Here is a 13493-nt window from a genome sequence, read left to right on the forward strand (position 1 = left end):
TTTTTTCCTTTCCTTGGCCTAAAATAGATATTTTACTGAAGATTGACTGTGAGTTAAGAGTCTGGAAATTCTTAAATCACCATGTTTGCTTTTTTAAACTACCCCATCGCCACGAGCACTTACTTCGTTTGGGGAAGGGCGGCCAGGGCCTGAACGCGCTCACGTTTACCCAGCTGAAGTACATCATGTCAGGTTGCCTTTTGCTCTAGTTCGTAAAGACCTTTAGATACAAAATTGTCATTTTACGTATTTGTAATCCCTGCCAAATTTACTTAATCTAAGAATATGATAATCAAAACCCCGATAGTGCTACCTGCCAATGAAAGCTTCGAGTTGAGCAGGCCCAGGAAGGCAGACCAGAAACAGGGCCTATGCTCGCTTTACAAAAAGAAAACAAGAAAAAAATCAAGGCATTTACTTAACATTAAAAAACAAAACAAAACAAAAAAACACATTTATTTGGGGACCATGGAACTAGAAGTCGATTCTGCTGGTAGCAATGAGCACAGAGAAGAGGTGATGGAGGCCTCTTTTTCAGCACATCTTGGCTGATTGAACTTCTCTGAGGCTGTTTCTACTATAAATGTCTACATGTAGTATTTGAAGGTATGAAGATAATTTTCAGGGCTCACATTCTAGTGAATATCTACAACTCTATAAGTATCACTACTCTATATAAGCTGATCTCTTTTTCACTAGTCGCTTTGCAGATAGAAATATATGACCTGGAATTCATGCCCTACCCTTAAGATTCTCAAATTTAAATAAACAGTTACCATATGCTTCGCCAAATCAAATGTTTAGTGATGTTTGACAATGAACACAGAACTGTGACCATGTAAATTGAGGATTGTAACTATTTAATAGCACATGTGATAAAATCAGTACAAAGTATTTAAAGACAGTAAATTGGCCATTTATATGCAGAAAACAAACCCTTTTACATATGGAATAAACAGAGTGTTTTAAAATTTATATTAAACTTTACTTAACTGGATAGTAAATCCTGTCAGTGGAGAAATAATTTTTTTGTAATTCTCAAAGAAAATAATGTAAAGTTTAATTCATGGTAACATAGTTGGCCGGAAAAATGCCTGTGTGACCTCGGAGCTCCCCTTCCCACCAGTCGAAGTGTGAGTCTGTCTTCGCTGTGACTGTGATCCTGTCTCCAACTTGAAAACTCAAATCCCCCGGCTGCTGCCCTTCAAAAGAATATAGAGCTGTCACTTCTATGGGTTGACTCAAATTGCCTAAAACAAGAAAAAAACATTTAAATTTTTCATTTTTAATGGAAAAAACTGGGAGTGTTGTAGGTGAGATATAAATTAACAAATTAGGGTATCCTGAGGCCTCCAAGGCCAGTAGAGCCCATGGCAGATGGTCTGTGTGATTTTCATCATGTTATTATTAAAATTATGTTTTTCTTCGAAAAGAGCAAATGTTTGATAATAACATTTACTAGATCCACACAAATCGAGCTGCATATTATTATATTCTTAGCAATGTATTTAGCAAGTATTCGTGGCTGTAATTGCTTGAACTTTGAATAATCTGTATAACACCATTGATGTTTCTCTTCTTCCGATGGTCATGACCACTCCATGAAGTACGGCTCATGATAGTATCATAGAAGATCCGATCTAAAAACCGTGCCCTGTCACTATTGGCTTTGAGGGTTCCGGCTCAGGTGTGTGTTCCTTGCCCCCCTTCCGGCTTCATGGCTGTGTTCACGTGGGTGCTTTATTGGTCCTTTCTCTCAAAACGGAGATGATACTCAAATTAGCACATCAAGAAGCATGTCTACAGGTGTTTAACAAAAATTTCAACATGAGTGTCAAATTTAATGTATTATAATGGGAAAAAATACTTTGTAACTTGAATGGTCGATGTGAGTAAAAAGCATTAAATGTTACAAACTGTAGAGCATCATAAAAACATAAACATACTTTCTGTGTACTCAGCTACATGGAACTCGAAACTGCTGCTTCATATAACCTTGTGCATAAATTATTCTAAGTACACAGACACTGAAAACATAAACAACTGAAATCTAAAACCAGCTGCTTATTGGAACCTATACTATTATAATAATAAAAAATAAACTGAACTTGCCTGTCAGTAAGAAGTAGAAAAAGTCAACACTTTAATCACATGACATTGACCAAAACACTGAATTTGTAGCCACACAGGAGGTGCTACAATGCTTTCATGACTCATGTGCCACGTAGTTCTTTGAGTTCCCCTAAAGAAGTAACCTTTACAATCATTAATATGAGACGCTGGCAATATTACTGGTATGATTAGTTTTTCTATAACAAAAAGTTCTGCATATTTTTATATTTTACACTATATTTACTTTTAGTCTATTGATTTGAAGGAATAAGGTTAAAAGAATGTCACACAAAAAAAAACAAAAACAAATTGCGATATAGTCTGGACATCATCAAAAGCAGTCACAGGACTGCTGGCCCGTATCGGTGGCCGTCCCTGTGAGGCGAGCGGTTGCCTGTGCCAGCCTCACATCGCCGGGCGGGAGGGATGTGAGTCCATGTCCAAGAAAAAATCATTCCGAACGTCATTTCCTCGTGAAGCACCATCGGATGACCCAAAGCCAGACCACGGAAGCCGCCAGCGAGGCCCCACCCCCGACGCGTGCCTAACGGGAAGAAGCAAGGGAGAGGAGTGTCGGGGGTCCTGGTGGCACGGCTGTGCCCGCTGCCATGTGCACGCAGGCCACGCGGTGACGGTCACCCGCGTGCAGCAGACAAGACCGGCGGCGGGGCCTGCGGTGGGCGCTGACCCTCTCCCCTCCCGCCTGGACCAGGCAGCTGCACATACAGACTGACACTTGGTCGCCTTCAGTGACGACCGGGCGGCTGGCTCAATGCTGGCACTTAGACCCCCAGGCCACACATGGGGTCGGCAGCCTCAGGGACCATGTCCTCTGTAGGAGCGTGAGTGTCTGTGGTGAGTGGGCCAGTAAGACCACCGGGCAAGGCCACAAGACCACAAGCTCTCAAAGGCAATGCTGGGCTCCTGTGGGTGCCCCAACCAGGGAGGGGTGCTGCTGGCAGGGAGCGGGGCGCAGTCCAGGGGTGCTGCTAAGCACCCACGCAGCACAGAAGAGTCCAGACCACCACTGACAGTCACGAGGGGTGGGGGGAAGGCAGGAAGACCTGGCGCGGGGGGGGGACGGTGGGGGGGAGGGTGGTGGGCGCCGACCTTCAGTTACAAAGCTGCCTGTCTATCGGGCTGGGGACAGGCAAGCCCCGTCTGGCCGAAAGGCCCAGGCACTGTGTAGCTGGAGCTCCCACGGGCTGCAAGTCCAAAGCACACGCCATCTGGAGAATTATCGTCATGCAGCCTGGGGCGGGCGTGGGCCGGCTTGGGAACTGGCCAGAGGGCGGAGGGCAAGTCCCGTGTGCCACGACCTTGACCCCCTTGGGCACTCGGTAAGGGAGCCCTGGGTAAGGGCTTAACTGGTCTCACAGCTGCTTTTTAAGAAACACAGTCATGTAAGTTTTAATTTAGAAACAGACTTAAAAATTTCTCCTTTTTCCCTTCAAACTCCCTTATCTTTGGAGAAAGAACTAAAATAAATTAATTTTACTATTAACCTATTCCCTACTGTTTGTACAACCTAACTTATCTGACTCTCAAATCTAAAAACAAAGCCCAGCCGGCCAGCCACGGACAGGAGACGCTGCATTCGGACCACGCGCCGGGAACCAGTGCTGTGGCTGGACCAGCCTCTGTCCCCGGAGCCTCCGAGGGTCCTGCTACTGTCATTCGGCATCTTCCCATGGCGGCTTTTAAGAGACATGTCTACTATTTATCAGGCACCAGGTACTGACCTTGGAGGCCACTGAGGACAGGGGGCCTCGTCCCCGGGGCCACATGACCAAGGCGTTCTCAGGGTCCACAGCCTCTGTGCCCTGTAGCCACCGACTGTCCCCCTCCATGTCCCCGTTGGGCACCCCTCCCCCTCCCCTGCCCCCACGAGCAAGCTGGGGTGCTGTCGACTCGTCATGTTTAACTGCAGGACACCTCGTCAACAGTGTCCTAAGGTGAAAGGCTATAACACAGGCCTCCGGGTGTGTCTGCGACTTTGGTATAGACAGTCACACGTTCACCTCTTTAGCTCCTAAGGACACGTGTTCCAAGGCCACACTTTTGACAATCTCAGTAGTTTCTGTGAATCACGAAGAGCTCAGTGCACTGTTTACTATCCCACAGAGCTTTCTTAGTGAGCCTGAGAGGGTAGCACCAACCCACGTGGGGCCACGGCCACCGCCCACTGGCACACCCGCTCCAGGGAAGGGAAGCCGGGCTGGAGGCGGAGCAAGGCCAGGGCCTGGACCCAGTGCAGAACGGTGGGCTTCTGCTCGGCCCGCAAAACAGACGTCTTCGAAATAATTTTATAGATTTTAAATAAAGGGTACCAAGCTACCTTGATAGTCTATGCGCAGGAAACATATGAACCTCAATAGTCTAACCCCTGGCGTACGGTTCTGTGACTCCAGTGACAAAAGGCGATGTGAACAAATAAATCGTTTTACGACTGTTTAACCTTCGCCCTGTGTCCCGCTCACACTTCTAAATAACTGCTTAATTCTGCGAGAGAACATTTTCTCCAGGGTAGCACAGGAAGACGAGTCGAAGGGCTGTGTCTGTTCAGGTTTCCACGTCACTATCGTTACCGCAAATAACAAGCAAGTGAGGGAACAAAGGCAGGTTAATTGCAGAGTTTGTGGTTATGAGGTAGATGTGAGTCTTTTATAACATATAGAAATTTTTATTTACCAGCTCTCTCATGATAACTGGAAAGTTCAGGATAAAGCTTATGCTCGTTTCTCTTACCTGCAAAAAAAGAAAAAAAAAAGTGGAGGGAATATTTAGAAAATGTATTAGTTTATAGAATATAAAAAACCCAGGAGTGTCCAATCTTGCCTTTACTAAGCAAATATTTTTAAGTCACCATAATTGATAGAAATATCATTATTTTATCATGCTTTAAATCAAGAAGGAATGCCTGAACAAATGCAGAAAACACCCTGAGTTGAAAGCAGACGGTGAACATCTGGTTTCTGTGAGACCGGAAGCACGTGAACTGCACCGTACAGCCTCAGCCTCGAGGTGCCACCCATGGACAACGCACGCACCTTCTCCAGCAGCGATTACAACACCAGAATAAAAAAGGCTCGAATCTCCAGGCCAGCAATTTTCAAACTTCCTTGCTTAACACATAAAATAATTCCTAAACAGCATGTACTCACTTGTACGTTTTTAAATTAACACCTAAAAACATTCAACACAAGCTTAAAAGTGTATACTTTTTAGCATATTTCATTGTCAATTACTTAAACTAAATAATCTCTTTTTTGGATAAAAGAACCTAAATGGCTTAGTGATCTGAACCCGCCATCATTCATTAAAAAAAATTAACAAGCTTTTATTCAGTAGTCAGAAATTAAGTAATATTTGTTTTTAACCTTCAAATCATATTTCCATTCCATTTGTCCCAAAGATTTTTATACTAACATATTATTATATTCCCTATTTAACAGTTTCTACAATAAAATATGTACATAAGTTTATTTTTAATTTTAAGTAATCACAAGGCTCTATTAAATAATTTCTTGTAAAGTTATCACAGCAATCATTATTTGTATACACTTGATTGAAATCTTAAATATATTATGAATGTGTTAACTTATTACACATAAAAGTAAAATTTTATTTGAAATGCATCTCAGTATACAGATGAGACTTTTAAAATTATTGATATACACAGGATGACTATTTCTTATTTCTGGAATGACATTGCTTCACCATCAAATTCTATTTTTGTAAGGAGGATTAGAAGATATTTTACAGCAATGTAACAATTATTGTTTTTTTAATTAATTTATTTTTAAATTATTATTTACACCTACAGCACCTGGTCTTCCTAGGTGGTCTCCCATCCAAGTACTAACCGGGCCCGCCCCTGCTTAGCTTCACGAGATCAGACATCAGGCTTGTTCAGGGTAGCATAGCCATAGATCATGGATTATGGCTCCACTGGGGTGTGAGCCCATGACCCTCTGCATGTAAAACAGACGTGCTCATCACTACACTATAAAATCATGTCCACATAACAATTATTTTATGTTCCTTCTGAGATAGGGGTGAAAAAAGTCACATAATTATGTATCATAAAAACAACAATAATGAAGTATTATTTATAAAATAATAAAATATTACCATTATAACTTCCTGTTTTGGCGATAGCTTATGATTTTTAAAATAATATATACAATAACAACATATAATAGAAATCACCTGATCACCTTATCAGAACCATTTACTACCTCAACATCCCTCTTTAAAATTGGATCATTGTTCTCATGTTTCGGGGGACAATGTAGTGTAGCATGATTCAGGATGATTTGGGGTTCACTTTTCTTACTCGAGTGCAAAAAAAAAAGCTATGGTAAAAAGATCAAAGACAAAGAAAATAGTCTGCACGTCATGTTTTCACTCGGAGGAGCCAGAAGGAGGAACAGGTCTGGAGCTGGAGTACCTGAGGTTGCCGGCGACCACACACACGTGCTCACACACACGTGCCCACACGCCCTTGCCAGGCTTTGTGTGGTCCTAAGCACAGGTGTTCACCACGAGAAGGTCCCTAGCCTAAGAAGTTCATGAATCAAAGAATATGGAAATAAGTCTACAGCCATACCACCCTGAACATGCCCAATCTTGTCTAATCTTAGAAGCTAAGCAGGGTCAGGCCTGATTAGTACTAAGATGGAAGACCACCTAGGAAGACCAGGTGCTGTAGGTGTTAAAAAACAAATCATCAAAAAAAATACATATATAAAAATAAACACTAGCAGGGTAGAGGGTAGGGAAGAGGGTACAAATATCTCAAAAGAATCTATTTTAAAAAACTGACAGGGAATAAGAGATTTTGGGTAGGTGACCAGATATAAGACAAAGTATATGCAAATTAAGATTTTCTCAACTATAAAAATAAGCACACTAAAATAGAAATGGGAAAGTACATTTCATTCACCACGGTAAACCAAAATTACAAAGTATTTGGAAATAAAATTAATGAGAAAGGCATAGAAACTATGAAATCTTAGGAAACACATAAAATAACATCTCGACAAGTGGAAAATATAAAATGGGAAGATTATCATGCAAATACCAAGTTAATTAATTTATACATGTAATATTATTGTGATTAATATCCAAAAATCATGGAATACATGTATATTTTAAGTAAAATTGCATATTGAGGGGAGATGAGAATTGATAAAGTGATTTTAAAGTATATGAAGAATAAGTGTCCAGCAATTGCAAAAATAAAAATACTGCAGGAAGAGCTAGGAGATCATAAATGCAATCATATAGGATGTGGCAAGGCCTTAACCACAACTAAAAAATATAAAACCTATTAAAAATAGATGACAGACATATTTTTATATAAAAATAAAATTTTCATATAGGAAAATATGTGAAAAATAAAATCAACAGATAAATGATACATGTAGGAAAAAAACTGTAACCCAAATGACAAAGATGTATATGAAGGACTTCTACAAACTGAAAAGGCAACGAAATTCCAGTAGAAAAAAATGGAGGAAATGAAGACCCTTTTCAGAAAAAAATTAAGTCTAAACAACCGCAGCTACATGAAGAAATGTTTAAATCGGTAATAGGTAGGGGCAAATGCAATCCAGCTAACAAGAAGACACAGCCGGCTCACAGACTCGCAAACCCGCAGACGCCCCAACGCAGACCGCAGCGGGGGGCGGCGGGCAGGGGGCGGAGGCGCTGCCGGGGACCGCGGCGGCAAAGCCTCTGAGGAGCAATCCGCCGAGTACGTCACAGTTGATGAAACATACACATCCTTTGAGCTGTTGGGTTTGCTCTTGGTAGATACTGGGGGAAACAGTAACAACAGAAGCGCCAGCATCATTACGCGCATCAACCGAGAACGGCGTTAGCTGCGCCCCGCGCTGCATGGAGGAGACCGGGGCGGAGCGAAGGCCGCTTCGCGGGGGGGCGGCTGGACGCGCCCCGCGCCCCTGCCCGCGGAGTGCGCCCGGAGGCGTGATCCGGGGCCACGCGGGGCGCCTGAGGCGGGGGGGGGGTGGGTGCACGGGGCAGCATTTCCGGGCCGGGGGCAACCTGTCCGCGTGCGGGGGGCGGGGGGCGGGCTCGGGGGGCTCCGCAGACCGCCGCGGCCGCACTCCCCGTGTGCGCCTGGTTAGGGGGTGAGTGTGCACAAGCGTGCGACGCAGGGGGGGCTGGAGGAGAAATGAGGGAAACGGAGCGACCCGCCGGGGGACCTTCGGAGCCTCCCGCGCGGTCCCCGGCGAGACTCGCCCGAGGGCGCGTCGGAATCAAGGTGCGGATTTTGATACTGAATTTAGGAAGAGGTTAGAGTGAGACCAAGAGGTTAACAACGGACACCAGTTTTAAACTCTCCTTTGATGGAATCAAAGAGCGGGGTTCGCCGCTCGGGATGAAAAGGTGCTGCCCGAGAAACGAGGGGCCGTGACACCGAAGGCGCGGGGGGCGCCGCGGACGTGCGGGCAGCAGGGGGCGGACGGGGCCGGGGGGGCAACGCGTGGGGCGTGGGGGGCGGGCCCGGCCGCGGCGGGCACAGGCCCGGGACGCACGGGGCCGGGGGGCAACGCGTGGGGCGTGGGGGGCGGGCCCGGCCGCGGCGGGCACAGGCCCGGGACGCACGGGGCCGGGGGGCAACGCGTGGGGCGTGGGGGGCGGGCCCGGCCGCGGCGGGCACAGGCGGGGGGCCCGGGACGCACGGGGCCGGGGGGCAACGCGTGGGGCGTGGGGGGCGGGCCCGGCCGCGGCGGGCACAGGCGGGGGGCCCGGGACGCACGCGCCGCGCACGGCCGCACCTGGCGCGCGGGCGCCCGCCCTGCCGCCGGCGAGGCGCCCTGAGACGCGCGCTTGCACACGCACGCGCGGTCGGGCTCACGCGCGCACTCAGGCCCGGGGCGACCAGCGCGGCTCCCTGGGCGCGTGCGGCGGCGCGGGGCAGAAGCAGACGCCCCTTTCGGAAGACCGCGCGGCCCCCGAGAGCACGGCACGGCCCGAGTCAGGGAAGGCGGATCCGGCGTGCGGGCCCTGCCGGAGCGGACATTCGGACAGCCCGGGGCCGGGCCCGGACGCGAACGGCGGGACAGGGGACCGGCAGGTGCACGGGCGGGGGAGGGGCGCGAGCCTCCTGCGACACGCGACCGGATCGCGGCTCCCCGGCCCGCAGGTCCACCCGGGGTCCGAGCTCCCGCCCCGGCGTCACGGTTACAGTCCTGGGGTCGCGGTGACGGTCCCGGGGTCCAGGTTACCGCCCGGGGTCTCGGTTATAGCCCCGGGGTCGCGGTTACGGTCTGGGGGTCCGGGTTACAGCCCCCGGGTGTCGGCTACCGCCCCGGGGTCCGGGTTGCCGCCCTGGGGTCCGGGTTGCCGCTCAGGGTCTCGGTTACGGTCCGGGGGTCTCGGCTACCACCTGGGGGGGGTCTTGGTTACACCGCCCCCCCCCCCCCACGGCTGACATCTGCTCTCCAGGACTGAGAGGCCTTGCAAGGCAGGGTAAGCGCTGGGATCCTCCTTGTGCCCCAAAGCCACAGCACGGCGCCCCCTGCCTGACGGCGGGAGGTACCCGTGTTAGCATCAGGTAACAGTGCCACTCGCCAGTGACCTCTATCTAGGAAAAGCGGAATTCCAACAGTGACCATCGTAAAAACAAGTGACCCAAAGGGGGCGACGGCCAAAGCATGCTGCTGCATAAACTTACTTGCCTTTAAAGCCACTTTATGAAATCCTGAGCTCCCGAGCATGTGTGATAAAATTAATATTCAGACATATAAATCTATAAGTATATAAGAAAAACAGGCTCATTTTGTTCCCGTTTTAAGTCGGCAGTCTTGACAGAAAGACACATGAGAAACACTTTAAAGACAAATCTCTAACTTGGAGAAAACGCATTTTGAATGAGCACAGACATTTGATGACTGTCTCAGGTGTCCAGAAGAGGCCGACATTTGTTTTTCTCTCTTTAAAGTTTAACAATGTAGCTTGATTTCCTGACAATAATATCTAATGACTGCTTAATTATATTTGTATTCAAATTGCAACAGAAATACTGACTTTGGACTTGTGCAGGCGGCTGCGGTGGTCTTGACCGTGGTTTTGAAGGCAGCTCCTTCACCTGCAAGGGAGGAAAAAGCACATGATCTGAAACCCCGATTTTCCTCAGGGGCTCCGAAGGTGTTTTTTCCTAATGAGCATCTGGGGCAATTTTTATCCCAGGCACTCACTGATGAGGCCCCAAACGCCCACATGGACTGGTCAGGCCACACTGGGTTGAGCTGGATGACAACGTACAGGTGCTGACAGGGTGGGGGGGTCCTGTAACGGGGAGCGAGGCGCCCCGTGACCACCAGCATGGGACAGCTTCGTGGTGGCCGCGAGAGGCAGCGACGAGTCAGACCGAGTCAGTTTTCACTCCATACGTTGGGGGCCGAGTGACTCTGACAGGGTGCTGGGGAACTGGGTGGGCTGGGGGTGCCGGAGCCTGTACCAGGAGGGGTGACTGTCCCCCGCGGCTCCCGCCTCAGGCATCGGGGTCGCGAAGCTCCATGCCGGGAGGGAGGGAGGCCTCCACGGGGACGGCGAGGCCCCCTGGCCCCGCCGGCACCACCCATGAATGCGCTGACAGGGGACGTCCCGTGGGTTCCCGGGGGCCTGGCGTCAGGGACAGAACACCCCGGGGCGAGCCCTGCGACCAGCGGGAGAGAACGGGACTGCGCACCCCGGCCGCCTTCCTCTGCTCCCTCGCCGCCCTCCGCGCGTCGATCCGGCGTCGCTCGCTCTCAAACTTCTCAGTGAAGGAATCCAGGATCTCATAAAGGTCTTCCGCTTGAGCGGGCCGTGGAACATCTCCGAACAAAATGTCATAAGCTCGGATGTCTCGACAGTAAAATCTGGTGAGAAATGTCAGTTTTTAGACATAGATCTTTTCTCCAGTTACAGGGGGGATGCGTGTGGTTACTCTGTGGCTCTTGGTGCACACCGCCTCACACACACTAACTACAAGCCACCACCACGGGAAACCCTGGGTGCACCCCAGGCTCACCGCCGGAGGCCGCCACCATCAATGGTCTGACATGCCCACCCTTCCTCCAAACACACAGAAAAGGCGTATACATGCACACACACACACCTGTGCGTACGCACACGCACGTGCGTGCACATACACACCGCCGTTAACCTGCGAGCACACACGGTCTCACAGGTTAACAAGTCCCTTCCTAGCCCTAACCCCCGGAAGGGCGGCTTTAGAAAATGTAGCCCGATGCCAGCTTAAAGTGGAAGTTCCTCTCAGCCTGTTACGGTACTTCCAAATCCTTTTGTTTTTTTTTAAGTCAAAAGCGGTCTCTATTTTAGGGAAGACAAGGGCAGAGCACGATAACAGGGAACCTCTCCTGATGAGAATCATTTAGTTGACCCATAAGCTGTAACTGGTGTGGACCTCTGCACGTTTGAAAATACAGTTAATATGGTTCATCAAACTAATAAAATATTATGTAGCCATTAACTTATATTTATGATTCTAATATTATAATGCTAAGTGGAAAAATAAGATTTACAATTGAATTGATTACGATACAGTAATATGTGGCAAAAAAATTAAGCTTAAGAAAATGTTGGAAGGAAACAAATGTGAATAGTTAATTTTAAAGGATAAAATGTTTTTCCTCTCTTTTAACTTTTTGTTTTCTAAATTTTCTATAGGTACATATTATTTCATATTGAATTTTTAAGTAAACAAATTCACTCTCAGAGCTATATACTGTTAATTTAGAAAATGTACAAAGGTAGTCAGTAAACTCGGAAGAACCACCACAGTACAAATCCACGATGCAGCGTTTCCTCACAACGCTTCCTTTAAATCAGTTAAGATCACCTGGCTCGCACTTACTTCCGATTTGTCTCCTTCCTTTCAATCAGACAGCTGCCTTCTAAACTTATGCCAGCAAAGAGTCCTCTCGACTTGCAGTAGGTGAAGACAGCAGCCGAGCTCCTTAGGGCCACGTTCCCTTCCAGGTTCCTGTGGACAGAGGGCGATGCACCTCGGGCCCACGTGGGACAGGCCGCCGCCACCTCCCTGGCCTCAGCTGCCTGTGCGCGCAGCACAGAGGACAGGTCTGGAGGACACACTCCTGCAGGCCGCGGCGGCCCACAAGGCTGCATTGTGCAGAACCGTGCAAACCTGGGCCACAGGGGTGCATTGTGCAGAACCGTGCAAAGCTGTTTCCAACTTCGTCTTCCTTCCCCCACACAGGGAAGACACCCCGAGAGTGGCTGACTGTGGGCTCTTCACACTGAGTGTTTTCATGGGCTTTAGAAGCTTTTTTAGATAATTTCACTGTATAACTTTTATAAATAGTCTGGGTTTAAAATATTTCTAAATAGCTCAATTAATGCGAGAATAGAACTTTATTAATAGAGAAGGGGAGTCCAATGGAAGCATTTCTAACAACTCTCAAGGAAAACACTTCCATGCAGGTTTCCATGATTTAGTTTGAAAGGGGACCTTTTATTTTCTGATCAACATTGTCCTTTATCGGTAAATTAAATCAGACTTGTTTTAGCTCCTCCAAAGCTTAATGTAAATTTCATATTAAAAAAATTCCAGTACATACAATGGCCTACATTTCAGAAATATTTACTTTCTTTTTGTATGTAGTTTCAAATTTTCTCATTGCATCACACTGTGTTTTGTAAATTTTGTATTTCTAAGCCATCTCAAACCTTCTGGGAGATACAACAAATATAACGGAAACAAATCATGATTTTTTTGCATTTTAAATCAACCTTCCTCCTGATGCACACAACGTGCAGGTCCTAACACTTCCTGCAGCTGCCCAAAGGCCCCGCGGCGCTCACCTGCCCAAAGGCCCCACGGCCACAGTGCAGTTCCCTCCGAGAGTCAGGTTACCCCCTTTTGCAAAAGCTTCTACTGCTCTGTCGTAATTCAGAATTATTACCAAATCCGATACCTAAAACACAGAAACCCATTTATTTAAAAAATAATTGTTTAAATATTATTTAAAGCATATGCTGATTAAAACTCAAGTATCCTATATACAACGTAGCAAGAATTTCAACGTAGACAGAAAGAAGATGAAAGAAGAGTCGAATCCTCATTCTGAGCTGAGGGCGTCAGCAAGGAGGCCTTCTGCGGGTGACGCCGCCGGACAGCTCCGGCCGGCCGCCGTGCACACTGCCCCGGCCTCGGCAGCCTGCTGATGCGGGGGTGGCAGGAGCTGGTGAGGGTGAGTCGACGGTCACAGGGGTCACAGAGCAGGCCAACGCAAGGTTATTGAAAGGGAACCAAATCTGAAGAAAGCCAAGCCGAAGACCCCAGGACGAGGCGTGCAGCCGAAGGCCCAGTGACCCGGGGG

General features: G+C 48.0%; 1 protein-coding gene and 1 pseudogene across 3 annotated transcripts in view; one reads left to right on the plus strand and one right to left on the minus strand.

Annotated features, from left to right (window-relative positions):
- Positions 1 to 839: 839 nt before the first annotated feature.
- Positions 840 to 13493, minus strand: part of SH3YL1 (SH3 and SYLF domain containing 1) — a 29449-nt gene continuing 16795 nt past the window's right edge. For 2 of the 3 annotated variants that reach the window (XM_016155830.2, XM_016155827.2), the window contains 6 exons: positions 12976 to 13088; positions 12008 to 12136; positions 10838 to 11009; positions 10174 to 10234; positions 4804 to 4860; positions 840 to 1250 (listed from right to left, as the gene is read on the minus strand). In XM_016155830.2, coding sequence (XP_016011316.1) covers positions 1060 to 1250; positions 4804 to 4860; positions 10174 to 10234; positions 10838 to 11009; positions 12008 to 12136; positions 12976 to 13088 — 723 coding nt within the window. In that variant the 3' untranslated portion in view covers positions 840 to 1059. Of the gene's footprint in view, positions 1251 to 3202; positions 4691 to 4803; positions 4861 to 10173; positions 10235 to 10837; positions 11010 to 12007; positions 12137 to 12975; positions 13089 to 13493 lie in introns of those variants that run through there. The other variant, XM_016155829.2, reaches the window with a different exon arrangement.
- On the plus strand, positions 6711 to 6829 carry LOC118606176 (annotated as a pseudogene).

Source organism: Rousettus aegyptiacus, unplaced genomic scaffold, assembly GCF_014176215.1.
Source record: "Rousettus aegyptiacus isolate mRouAeg1 unplaced genomic scaffold, mRouAeg1.p scaffold_m13_p_7, whole genome shotgun sequence".
NCBI classification, from domain to species: Eukaryota; Metazoa; Chordata; class Mammalia; order Chiroptera; family Pteropodidae; genus Rousettus; species Rousettus aegyptiacus.